This window comes from Pantherophis guttatus, chromosome 4, assembly GCF_059756535.1.
Source record: "Pantherophis guttatus breed Tessera chromosome 4, ASM5975653v1, whole genome shotgun sequence".
NCBI classification, from domain to species: domain Eukaryota; kingdom Metazoa; phylum Chordata; class Lepidosauria; order Squamata; family Colubridae; genus Pantherophis; species Pantherophis guttatus.
The window spans coordinates 40483992-40496178 of record NC_142066.1 but is presented as its reverse complement, the minus strand read 5'-3'; the positions used below and the strand labels follow the sequence as shown (position 1 = coordinate 40496178).

Below are 12187 nucleotides of genomic sequence, written 5' to 3'. Positions count from 1 at the left end.
TGCTACACAAGCCTCTTTCACAGACTCTAATTTACTTTCTGCCCTTCTAGCTTAATATTCAAACTAATTGGGTAGCCAACTGCCCAGAGGAAAAGAAACGGGGTGGATGGGGGATTCAAATTACTTTTCCTTTTCTTGTGCTTCTAACAGTAATACATAAGTTGCAGAAATCAGCAGGGCAATTTTTTCATAGCCATATAATCACAAGCTAATTCCTATAATTCACATTGTTTTTAAAGACGACTGCAGAGACTTTTTCAAAAATTGGCAACCCTGCTTGCCAATTCAGCACCTGGCTCTTGTACATCCAATTTCTGATTTTTGTTTTCCTTTCACTGAATAAATGCCAAAATACCTCAAGGGAGAATGAGCTTTGATCCTGCTGGGCCATATGCTTCCAACTCCCCTTTTTACTTTTTACCTCCTAGCTTCTGCAAGCTGATAGTGCTGGAATTAGACTCTGTGTGACCCCCAGCCTCACCCTAGATACTGCTGAATCATGCTGTGTTTTGGGTGATGTGCTTGGAAATTTAACATAGCAACATTTAAAGACCCACAGTTAACTATCCCTTTTATTAAAGGTGTACTTATTATAGATAAATATGACTCTTTGTCCAATTTTTTCCCACCATTTTGAATGCCAATTATGTCTAGAATGCTTAATGCAAGTGCTTAATGTATGTTGAATGTGTTCACTGGACTAGCAGCAGTCCTGTCTGTTTTTTCCCCCCTATATATGAGTTTTATACCTTTTTTTTTTTTTAGCATATCATATGCTTTAGTTACTGATACATCCTTTATGCACTTTTCTTGGTGGACCAAATAGAGGGTGTTGTTGTACTTCATCTGTGTGTTTTCTTTTTTCTTTTTCCCTCATGGAACATGAGAGCTGCTCCTAGCTTGTAGAAAAGCTGTCCTTGCAATGACTCCTTGTGTCTTTCCTGGACTAGGGCCTTTTCCGAGGTGCTAATGGCAACGTGTGTGGACCTCCTGCCAAGCTCAGGTTTTCTTCCAGGCATCTTGGACTCCATCACATTTCTCTGGCTCTAGTCTCATTAATACATGAATAGTTAACCTACTCACTGCGCAACTGCACCTGCCTGTCTTCTCAGCCTGACACTTGAACTCCCCTCCCCCATCCCACCACTCCCTCTGCATTTTATCCTCCCAACAAATGTTGGACCCCATTGGAAAGAATTTAATCCTTGTTGAACTTGTCTTTATAAGCAGAACTTTGTAGCTTTGAGGGATCCTTCTGGCTACCTAGAGGTGGGTGTGATGATGGGAACTAGTGTGGTATATTGCCCTTGCAATGAGTAGAGGAATGAGGGCATAGGGAAAGATTTGGTGGGCTGAGAGGGATGGCTACTGCTTGGAGGGTTGTCTGCATTTGGGAGTGGCTAGAATTGTGTGTCCATGTGCTTTAATAGTAACACTACAAGGATTGTATGCTAAGACAAGCAGAATCATTGTCCTGTTCCCTAGTCTGTAAGCATGTTCACAGAGGGTGTGTACATTGGATATCACTCTGCTTAGGGCTCAGAAATAAAGGGGAGAACCATAAAAGAGAAATATTGATCTGAGCCCAATTCCGTCCCAGTTCATAAGGGAAATTGAGTTCACCCAGTTTCTGGGCAAGGAAAAGTAGTTCAAGAGCCGTGTTTCTGAATGGAAATTCAGGAAAAAAAGGTTGGAGAAGACTGACTTCATTGCCATGCTTCAGCTCAAAGCTACTACCTCCCACAGCTGCTTTTCATCTTAAAAGGTGGGAAACATTATTTTTGTCTGCTGTGCAATTCATAGTTTGGTACTGAATAAAACACATTGCTATACACTAAATATACTTTTTCAGACAAAATATAAAAAAGATACTTCAGGTTCCGATTCAGATTGAGCCCTTCTGTTTTTGGAAAAATAAGTGCCAGATTTTGAAAATTTAGAAAATGTCGAGAAGGGAGATGCTATATTTTTCCAGCCTAAGGGCATAATCAAATGCAAATTAAAAATGCATAACACATATTAAATTAGTTCAGCTGAATAATATATGTTCCAGATAGTTTGACTTAAAATAGACCTGGTTTTTATAGACAGCAAATGATAGAGTAGCAAACCTATTTTTGGATTGTATCATTTTAGATAGCAGGAAGGGCTCATATAACTCATTGCTTGGCTCCTTATGAAATAATTCCTACACTTAGATATTACAGAAAATGTTAATCTTACCTTTTGCTACATGCTAGTGTTCTTCTATGGAAGTGTACTCCAAACACAGTTTTCTCAGTGTATTTGACTGTTCAAAAGAATTAAAGTACTTCACACTAAGGGCTAAATTAATTCACTAGAAATGGGTAGATGGCATTGCAAGCATGTAGGTAAGCATTCAGATATCCTTCTGTTTTGAACTCTCAATGCATTTTCTACCATGTACATACCATGTGCAGTATCTCTTTCCATTCATAAACAGTTAGCCTTGTTTTGCAATTAATCTCTCATGCTGTAGCCATTGCTAGCTGATCGTATGACTACTGCTTTAAATAAACTGGTCTGGTTTGTGCATTATGTTTTGCTCAAAGGGGAACTTGCTTGCTCCTATAACGGTAGCCATCATGACATGTGAAAAATAGTTTATTCCTTTAGCATGATGTGAATCCAACCAATTGTGTTTATTTAGATCCGTGTTTGAAGTTATATCTACCCCACAAATCCTTTTTGTACATGCCTATTATTTTTCTGGCAGGTGCATCCATAGGTGATCATGCATGCCCTTTATAGGCCATGCCCTCTCCTGGCTAATCTGTGGCAGGAATTTTGAAGACAAGTTCAACTTCCTCCCCACCCCTGGCCAGATTAATTGCTCTTCTGGCTCTTCTCTTCTTTCCCAATCCTTCAGCACTTCGGATATTGCAAGACATAGGCTGTGCACATTTGGTCTGCTCTCAGAATGCTGCATCGTGGAAGTTGCATTGTGGAATAAGAAGGGCCATCTGCATGGAGAAGAAAAAGATGTGGGTTTGGGGTGGTTCTCTGTCACTGGGCCCTCTGGTCTTCTCCACAACATTCTCATAAATTACATCCTCTCAGCCAGTCTTGCTTCTCTCCACTAACGGTTTTCTGTGTGCTGCCATGTGTCATGTCCTGTTCGCTAACCCAAGACAGAATGTTTGCTGGTGCATTGAAATATGTTTTCAGTAAATTCTTTTTTTGGGGGGATGTGTGGGTGGTGAAGGTTGGAAAGAAGAAAACAGCATTACCTTTAAAGGGAAATAATGGATTTTATATTGAAATTGGGATTTGCAATACACAAAGAACAATTCTGGATTTCTCAGACCTCAAAGACATTATTGTTAGGTAAAAATTAATGTGCAGTCATATAACTAGATGAGGAAACTCTTAGAATGACCCTGTTAGCAATTAGTATGACATTAGCAATTCTATGGATGGTTTTTAAAGGGCAAAAAATAGGCCTGAGAACCTAAAGTGATGGAAGTTTTGTAATTCTTTGTTCCTTTAATACATTTGGATTCTTAACTGATATCATCCTAGGAATTATTCTTTGCAGTTATATATATGTAATTATTTACATTTATCTGCAGCTTCTTAGTAAATGCTGTGCCATTTGAAAATTAATGGAGATAATAGGAAACAATAGAGACAACACGAAAAAGGAATTAGGAGTCAGTTCTGATTTTTCTTCTGTTACATCATAAGCCAAATGCAATCAGTAGTCTAGGAAACATAAAAAGGATTAAGCATTTTTTTGTCTGAGCTAAGTCCACTGAAGAATGCCTCATTGCACTGACAGAAGGACTCATAAATTTGACTTTGCTCAGAGCAATCTTCTGTCCAATTGGTACCTTCAAGAGAATTGGAACATTAGATCCTGAAAACCTCAGCCGTATGACTGAGGAAAATGTCAAGGATCCTTTCCTAAAACCCTGGAAGGGTCATTCCATATGAGGAAGACAGTTCTAGTTCAATAAGTCCTTAACTTAAAAACAATTTTCAAGATTCAACATGAGGATGGTGTAGGATGATGATTACCAAGTTTTATAGAGGAGGCAAGGGGCTACTGCCACCATATGTAACTTAACCTTTATGGTTTCCCCTATATAATCAAAGTGAGATGAGTGGCATAAATAAATATATGTCAATACATTTATCATGGAGATACTGCTGTATGTCTTCCTTTTGCCTCATGGCAACTACGTTTCTTTCCATAGACTGCAGTCATCACATTACAAAGTTCAGCATCTTCCTTTATGACTGCCTCAAACTTGAATTCAGCCTCTTCTTAGACAAGTTCAGCCAACTTTTTTCACCCATGGCTGAATTACAATATTGGAAGATCCCTTTCTTGGTGAATATGGTGAGAATTGACCCAATGATGTGTGTGATCCTGCTTTCTTCCCCTCCCGCCCCTTTCCATAGCAACCTGAAGAAGTCCCTGCACCTGAGCTATCTCCAGAGACAGAGGATGCAGAAAGTGAGGAGAATAAAGCTCAGCCAAAGCGCTTACATGTGTCCAACATTCCCTTCCGCTTCCGTGACCCTGACCTGCGGCAGATGTTTGGAGTAAGTCAGTTCTCCTACATCCCTAAAGAGATTCACCTGACGTCAGTGCTGGGTTCCTTAATGTGTTCATTTATGTTGGTTTCTTCAGGGGAAAAAAAAAATCAGATCTTGAAATCGGGGAGCACCAACTCATCTAAGAACATTGGTTTTGGGATAGGGTAAAAAACAAGCATATATTTTCAATAAATACTGACAAATAATTTGGGCCCCAATATATGACTGTGAATTAATCACTCTCAACTAAAGAACATTGATTCTAGGGTGGAATAACAAACCAAATAAACAGTGTTCAACAAACACTGATATATAATTTGGACCCTATACATGGCTGTGACTTAGTCTCTTCATAAGAAAGAGCTGCACATTGCTTCTGACAATGATTAATTTTCTTCCTATTTTCCAGCAATTTGGAAAAATCCTCGACGTGGAAATCATCTTTAATGAGCGTGGCTCAAAGGTACTGCATGGAGAAGGGCTTCCAAAGGAAGGCTGTGGATTGTCTATGTCCTATCAGCAGAAAAGAAGTTCAGGATTTATTGATGGCAGAGTCAGTCAAGCTTGGCAAGCAATGCAATCTCATCGCAAGGTCGCATTAATTTTAGGAATCCTACTAATACAGCCAAAATTTTGGCTAGTTATTCAGAGTTGCCCTGAACCAAATGGGGAAGCAAATAAATTGGATGGATGGTTGGATAAAATTGCCTTGACACATTTTATCCACCTTAGTTTGGAGACAACATGAAATGCAGACTTTGTAAATGGCAAAATTTCTTTAAAAATATCTGAATATCGGGTATTCCTGAATATTCCTATACGAATCTTTTTGTTGTAATGGTTTGATCATATACAGATGGCAAAACAAAAATATGGTGGAAAAGTTAACGGGTCATCAGGAAGAGAAAAACCAAAAAGTAATGCTGTGTAAATTGATGAGATCTTCACAAAGAAATGGGCAAGAAGCTTAATAAATAAAAGGTAATATATGAAATAACATATAGATTTGGAGGAAACAAGTAATGATTCCAGGAACACAAAGGAGAGGAAGAGTAATTAATGTCATGCCTTTGATTTCTTTGGCTTAGCATTTCTAATTCTTTTTCTGTTCTCCATATGTGTATCTACATAAATGTAGTCCCAACACATCTATTGGGCTCACAAATGGGCAAGGCAGCTCTAACTATTTTTCATTGGAATATGCCTGATTCTTGCTTGTCTCTCCAGACAAGATCCTTGATTCAGAGCATTTCAGGGTGAATTTTGGCTTGAAGTTTGAAGTCAAAATACAGAACTTAATTTCTTTGTGGGAACAGCTTGGTATTACCATTAGCACAAGGATGAGAGTTCATGAATCTCTAAATTTGTAGAATATAATCAATGCATGCTCTGTAAATTTTGAATTCAAGAAGATCTCAGGACTGGCAGCCAAATTAATAGAGAGAATTACTAGAGTTAAAATGCTTTTGGATTTGAAACAAAATGATGCTTCAGAGTGCCAAGAGAAATATTCCCAATCAATCAGTCAATCTTTATTCGATCATAGATTAGCAGATAAGACTCAAAATTCACAATTAACTAGGATAAAAAAAAGCTTTTCTAAAATATTTTAAAAAGGTTAGAGTAAATATGTACTGTGCAAACTATAAAACAATGTTTGGTGGTGGTCAAAGATATAAAATCAGATTAATCTGATAATAACATTTTAAGATAAAACAAATCAGGATATTTAGTAAAGAATGGAAATTATAATTCCTAATGAGCACCTGTGTAGAGAGTGCATTACAGAATAATGTTTTCCAACAATTCACTTATTCCTCAACCACATAGACACAGTCTCTGTTTAAAGGAGAGAGATCATGTCTGCAACTTTTTGAAGCAGCCACATCTTTTTCCAGGATCATAAGGAAACTCCCTTTTATAATTTAAACTGAATATTGCACAGCCTTCTGATTGCTTTTGCAATGTAAGTCAATATTTCCAGTTTGCTTCACAATGACACATATCTTCTGTTCTCTTAGGGTTTTGGGTTTGTCACCTTTGAAAACAGCCAAGATGCTGACCGGGCACGAGAAAAGCTAAACAGCAGTATTGTTGAAGGGAGGAAAATTGAGGTGAGAATTTAACCTATGTATCATACAAGCATGTATTAGCATACCAGTTTTTGCTCAACATTGTATTTACCTACTTTTCTGAAGATTCCCCTTCGAAGACTTAATGTTACACTTAACAGTCAGGGAAGTAGGATATATTGTATGCAAAGAATGCTGAAGAGATTTATTCGTGAATTCACTCAAAGTAAATTCATAAGACAAATTAGCCTGCCTTTCTTTTCAGAATTAACTACATCTTGCACATGTGATCTGACTTCCTGCTTTTTTCTCCCATGCAGGTTAACAATGCCACTGCCCGTTTAGTCACCAAGAAACCCCCAGTGGCGCCTCTGGTGAATGGTATGCAATATGTTTGCTTCCAAATGCCATCTTTAAAACAAATAGTCCAGAGTTTTCACACTAGAGTATGACAGCCAAGGCCTGCTCTTGTTCCAGACAGCTCTTTCATTTTTCTGACTTCTTTGGGTGGCACCCCTAGCAGCTTGGGGCTAAGGCAAGGCACTCTGCAATTCGTCCGTGTCTTCACCCAGACTCCAGATTTCTATTTTAACCTCCAAAGCCCTCAACTTTGGAATGGGTATGGCTTTTCTGCCTTTTTTTCATTTGGGGTTTTAAGGAATTAATTGATGTCATAAACTTTTAGAAGCTTAACTTCAAAAACCATTCAGCTCCCCTCCACATACACACACAAATAATTAATTCTGATTTGGAGGAAGTTAAGGAGCCAAAGCATGTCTTAATCATTTGCCAGGCTTAACACACCCATTCACCATTACTGCCCAAAAACCTTGCAAAAATGTACTGAAACTTTTGGCCCTGTTATGATGTCAGTGGCCATGACTCTCTGAGCATAGGAAGGATGATGATGATAATGATATATCTCTAATCATAAGAAAGCTGCCAGTTCTGACTGACACAGTACTCCGTGTCTTTTTTATTTGTTCCTATGCATTAAGTATACACAACATACTTTACTGGGCTGGTATAGACCTGTTTAGCTTGATTATTTTTTTGTGTCTTAATGTGTTATGCAAATGCAGCCAGTTTGGTTTTTTATCACTCTTACCTGGGTTCAGATGCTTTTAAAAGTCTCATTGTTCAAGAATAATGTGTAAACTCAGAAAATGATCTAGTTCAGTAACTAGGTTAAGAGTGTTGGACAAACCCAGCTTATATCTTCCGGTTAGTTTTGTTACAGTAGTGCTGCCAGGCTGAGCTGGCCATTGGCCAGTTCTTTAGAAGAGCCTTGGGAAAGTATAAAAATCCCTCCATGCAGACAGTAGGAATAGTTCTACATGAAAGATTTAAGCTTCAATTGTCTGGAACCTGCTGCAGTGTCCGAGGGGATAAAATACATTTGATGTCACACTCAAGGTCTGAGGTGAACCTTCATCTATTGAAAGGAAATCTAGCACTGTCCTGTTTTGCCTTACTCCAACTTTTTCTGATAATTAGAAACTCTGATATTGGGGAATATCAAAGTAATCAGATAACATTTATGCCAGGATATTGATATGTCTTCTCTACCTGTGACATCAACCAAATATTGGGCTTCTGGATCCAGAATTCCTACAATGGAATGCTGTCCAGGAGATGAAATCTATTTATGCTCAGACTAAAAAAGGTTGATTTTGATCCTAAACCCCTCTGTGCCTCTACTACACTTTTAACTGTAGAAACTATATACCATTAGGAAATTGTGTATAAAGTTAGCAGAATAAATGAATAAATAAACAGGGCAATTTGTAATGGGGTAGAAATACTTTAAGACCCACAGGCACACAGATTCCACAAAGGCATATTTCTGCCATTGCATTCTGTTGCTGACATGCATTTGCAATGGTGTCCAGGGTTGGAGTACTCCAACTACCGAGACAGAATTACTTCAACCGGCTGTTCCCATCTTTAAAACATACATGTACAAATGACTTGACATGTCCAGTCAAGATTGTGCAGGTTCTGGTGAGTTGGAAGATTGGCCAGATGTGTAGGATGATTGGCAAGGCAAGAAGAAATAAGATAGGAGGCACATGGTTCATCTAATCTTCTCTTTGCTTGGATGTCCTTACAGGATGGAAGATCAATCCTGTAGTTGGCGCTGTCTATGCTCCTGATCTGTACACAGGTTAGTATGTTATGTGTTAAATTGTAGGAAACAACATTGGCATAAAACGAATGCATGTACATATACACACAGACTTGAATGCATACAAGTTAGGAATATATGTTGTGTGAATTGCATACATGCATATGGATAGTTCTCTGCAAATCTGGCTTCCGCCACTGACTTTGCTTGTTTGAAGTTGGCTGGGAAGGTTGCAAATGGTAATAACATGATCCTGGGATGTTGCAACCATGGCAAATATTTTTTTTTTAATTTATTTTTATATGCCGCCCTTCTCCGGAGACTCAGGGCGGTTTACAATGCGTTAAGCATTAATTAAATTAATTAAATTAATTAAAATTAATTAATTAAAAAAATTATGCCAATTAGCAAGCCCAAGCGTCACAATCATGTGACCACAAGGATGCTGCAAGAGTCATAAATTATTTTTTCAGCACCAGCTTAACTTTGAATGGTGGCTAAATGATTGGTGATAAGTCAAGGGCTGCATGTATATATTTCAAACTCATGTGTCTATATGTATATTAGTGTATGTATGTATATCCATACAGAAGCACTTTAAGGCTAAGAGAAAAAGATATGTAACAATGTTAGCCATATATATATATATATTTTAAAGAAGAGTTTAATTTTTTTAAAGGAAAAAAACCTGCCATAATTTGATTAAATGTTAAAAGTTTTTTTCATTATCCCATTTAAAAAAACAAAAAATGAAATGTTGACAGAAAACATACTATCAGCAATCTGTTGTTTCAAATCAGATATAAACGTATCCTCCCAGTGTGTTATAAGTGGAGACCATCCCACTCAAATGTTGGGATTATTCAGCCTAGCATTTTTACCCTAAATTGAAACATTAATCACACTTAATTTTGGTTGCTTTCTTAGAATTATCATTTGTAAACTGATCTGCCCCTTCCACTGGTAAAGTTTTGGAGCAGAAAACAATCCCTTTCTTTGTCCTGCTTAGCTCTACTTCTGTTCCAAGTCTGCCTCTCTCATGTAATGGAATATGCATCTTCTCTCACTGTTTCTGTTTATTGCTTCTCCAACCCAGTGGCAAGCATCCCTTACCCTATGATGGCACCTGCTGCTCTGGCCTATCGTGGGACTCTGCGAGGGCGTGGCCGAGCCACTATCTATAATCCCATTCGAGCAGCACCTGCCCCCACTCCAGTTCCAGCCTATGGCAGGTGAGAATTAGTACAGAGGAACTCATGGTGGCTTATAGGACACTATAATAATGCCTATTTAAAACATCTTCCCATCGCCCAGTCACTCTATGAGTAAAATGGGTGGCACCTAAATTTGACAAATAAATAAAAATCAAATAAATAAATAAACCGGAGGCCCGTCATCCATCTCATCTGGAAGAATCAAAGTTGAAGAGGTTACAATAAGACATCTTAGAAGTATAGTTCAAGCAAAATAAATTGAAGTGAAATAATGTTTTTATTTTGGATTTGAATTCTTTCTGGTTATTAAGTGGCCAGGGAAGGGCACTGTGCACATGCCCAAGGTCATGTTTTGCTCCTTATATGTTATATAACATAATTAAAAGCTTGTTTTTAATACGAGTAACTTGTACGTGAAAGGGGTGGGACTGAAGGGAAAGTTATTTCCTGCTGCATACTGATATTTCTTTTTTTACCCAGTGTGCTGTATCCAGATGGTCTATACAGTTCTGACCTCTACGTAAGTCCTCCTCTAGGTATTTCTGAAAATTAAAATTCAAGGATCCTGGGTGGGTGCCCAGCACCATCAGTCACAAAGCAGAAAAGGAGTGGTAGGACTCATGATCCTTTTGCAGGAATAAGACTCCTGATCTTTGGGGCACTGAGACCAAATGGATTTTGCATATACCACGATCATGCATATTCTTTATTTTCTAGTTTATGCTTCATTGCAAAAGTTAAAATATAGTTCATCCTAGATAAAAAGAAGGCATGGCCTATTATGATGTTTCTTGCACTCATGACATTGAATAGATATTGGAAGGATATCTTCTATTATGATGCAACCTGATAAGCACATTCAGAAAATGTCCAAGTTCTCTTTCTTCTCAGCATAGAGAAGAGACATTGTAAATTATCTGGGTTATTCTTCCAACAGATTACAAGACTAAGAAAGCAGATAATCTTTTTAGTGCTTTTCAATGCTCTTTTCCCTGCTAGTGGCTCTTTTTTCTGTCTACTCAATGTTACAAAATAAAAGACAGGAATCAATATGAAATGGACATTTCATGTCTCATGAAATGAGCTCAACAAACTTCAAACCAACTAGACCTTTCACATTTTAAATGCACTCTGAAGCTAAATATTAAGAGGCTATAGTGGCAGGAATGTTCATACCAGACCTTACCCAACCAAGCCAACATTCCAGTCATAGTCTTCACATTTATACAAGCTAGCAGTATGTATGTGATGCACGTAGTTTTGCATTGTCTATTGCAAAATAAAGCAACAGCACAGACAGTCTATCCCTCTAGTCACATTACTGCTTTATTCTTTTTTAAAACAACAATTTGCTAGGTCTGCTTCACTACTGCATTACTCAATCTAATCTAAACCAATAGCAACAACAACATGAATGATCCCTATCTCTTTACTGGAATTTTTCCCCCAAAAACAACCCAGTCCCAAACCACAGAACAATTTTCCGGATGAGGTATTCAGAATTGTTGGAATGCTCAAGCAAAGCTCTCCAACACAGCTAGTTTTTATTTCAGATTTGATCTAAAACTGAACAGAACTCTTGAAATATTGGGTTTGGTTTTGTGCTTGGAACCTTGGTTTGAGAATAGAATTTTCTGTTTTGAAACATTATGCATATTCATGCTGCATCATTTTATTTATTTATTTATTTGTTCAACTTGTATGCCACCTTTCTCCAAAGACACAAGGCGGCTTACAATTCATTTAAAAGCAACCCAGTCCCATTTTAATTAATCTGTTGAATAAACCAACTCTAGAGAGGTGGTTAGGCCAAAGTACAGTAGTCCCAGATTTAAGATCGCAATTGAGCCTGGAATTATAGTTGTAAGTCATGCTAGTTGTTAAGCAGGTCACCATGTCTTTAAAACTTTTCTTTACAATTGATTTTATGATCTTTAAGTGAATCACTCTGGTCGTAAGCGAATATTGCTGTTGTTAAATGAACGCCACAGTTGTTAAGCAAATCTCTGCAATGGTTGTTGTTGGAGTTTTTTTTTTTTGCAAGAAACCAGAAGTAAACCCCAGTTCCCACCAAAAACAGTCGTAAATCGCAGTCACATGACTGTGGAACATTGCAAACGGCCGTAAATGCAGGCCAGTTGCCGAGTACCCAAAATACAATTACTTACCACTAGAGTGTGATAAGTTGGAACTATACAACAGGGTGG

At 37.9% G+C, this 12187-nt stretch overlaps 1 protein-coding gene across 2 annotated transcripts in view; it reads left to right on the top strand.

Annotated features, from left to right (window-relative positions):
* Positions 1 to 12187, top strand: part of LOC117669046 (RNA binding protein fox-1 homolog 1-like) — a 34554-nt gene that overhangs the window by 17693 nt on the left and 4674 nt on the right. For both annotated transcript variants that reach the window (XM_034423148.3, XM_034423149.2), the window contains exons 3-9: positions 4429 to 4572; positions 4976 to 5029; positions 6588 to 6680; positions 6959 to 7019; positions 8752 to 8805; positions 9863 to 9998; positions 10461 to 10500. In XM_034423148.3, the coding sequence (XP_034279039.1) occupies positions 4429 to 4572; positions 4976 to 5029; positions 6588 to 6680; positions 6959 to 7019; positions 8752 to 8805; positions 9863 to 9998; positions 10461 to 10500 (582 nt within the window). The remainder of the gene's footprint in view (positions 1 to 4428; positions 4573 to 4975; positions 5030 to 6587; positions 6681 to 6958; positions 7020 to 8751; positions 8806 to 9862; positions 9999 to 10460; positions 10501 to 12187) is intronic.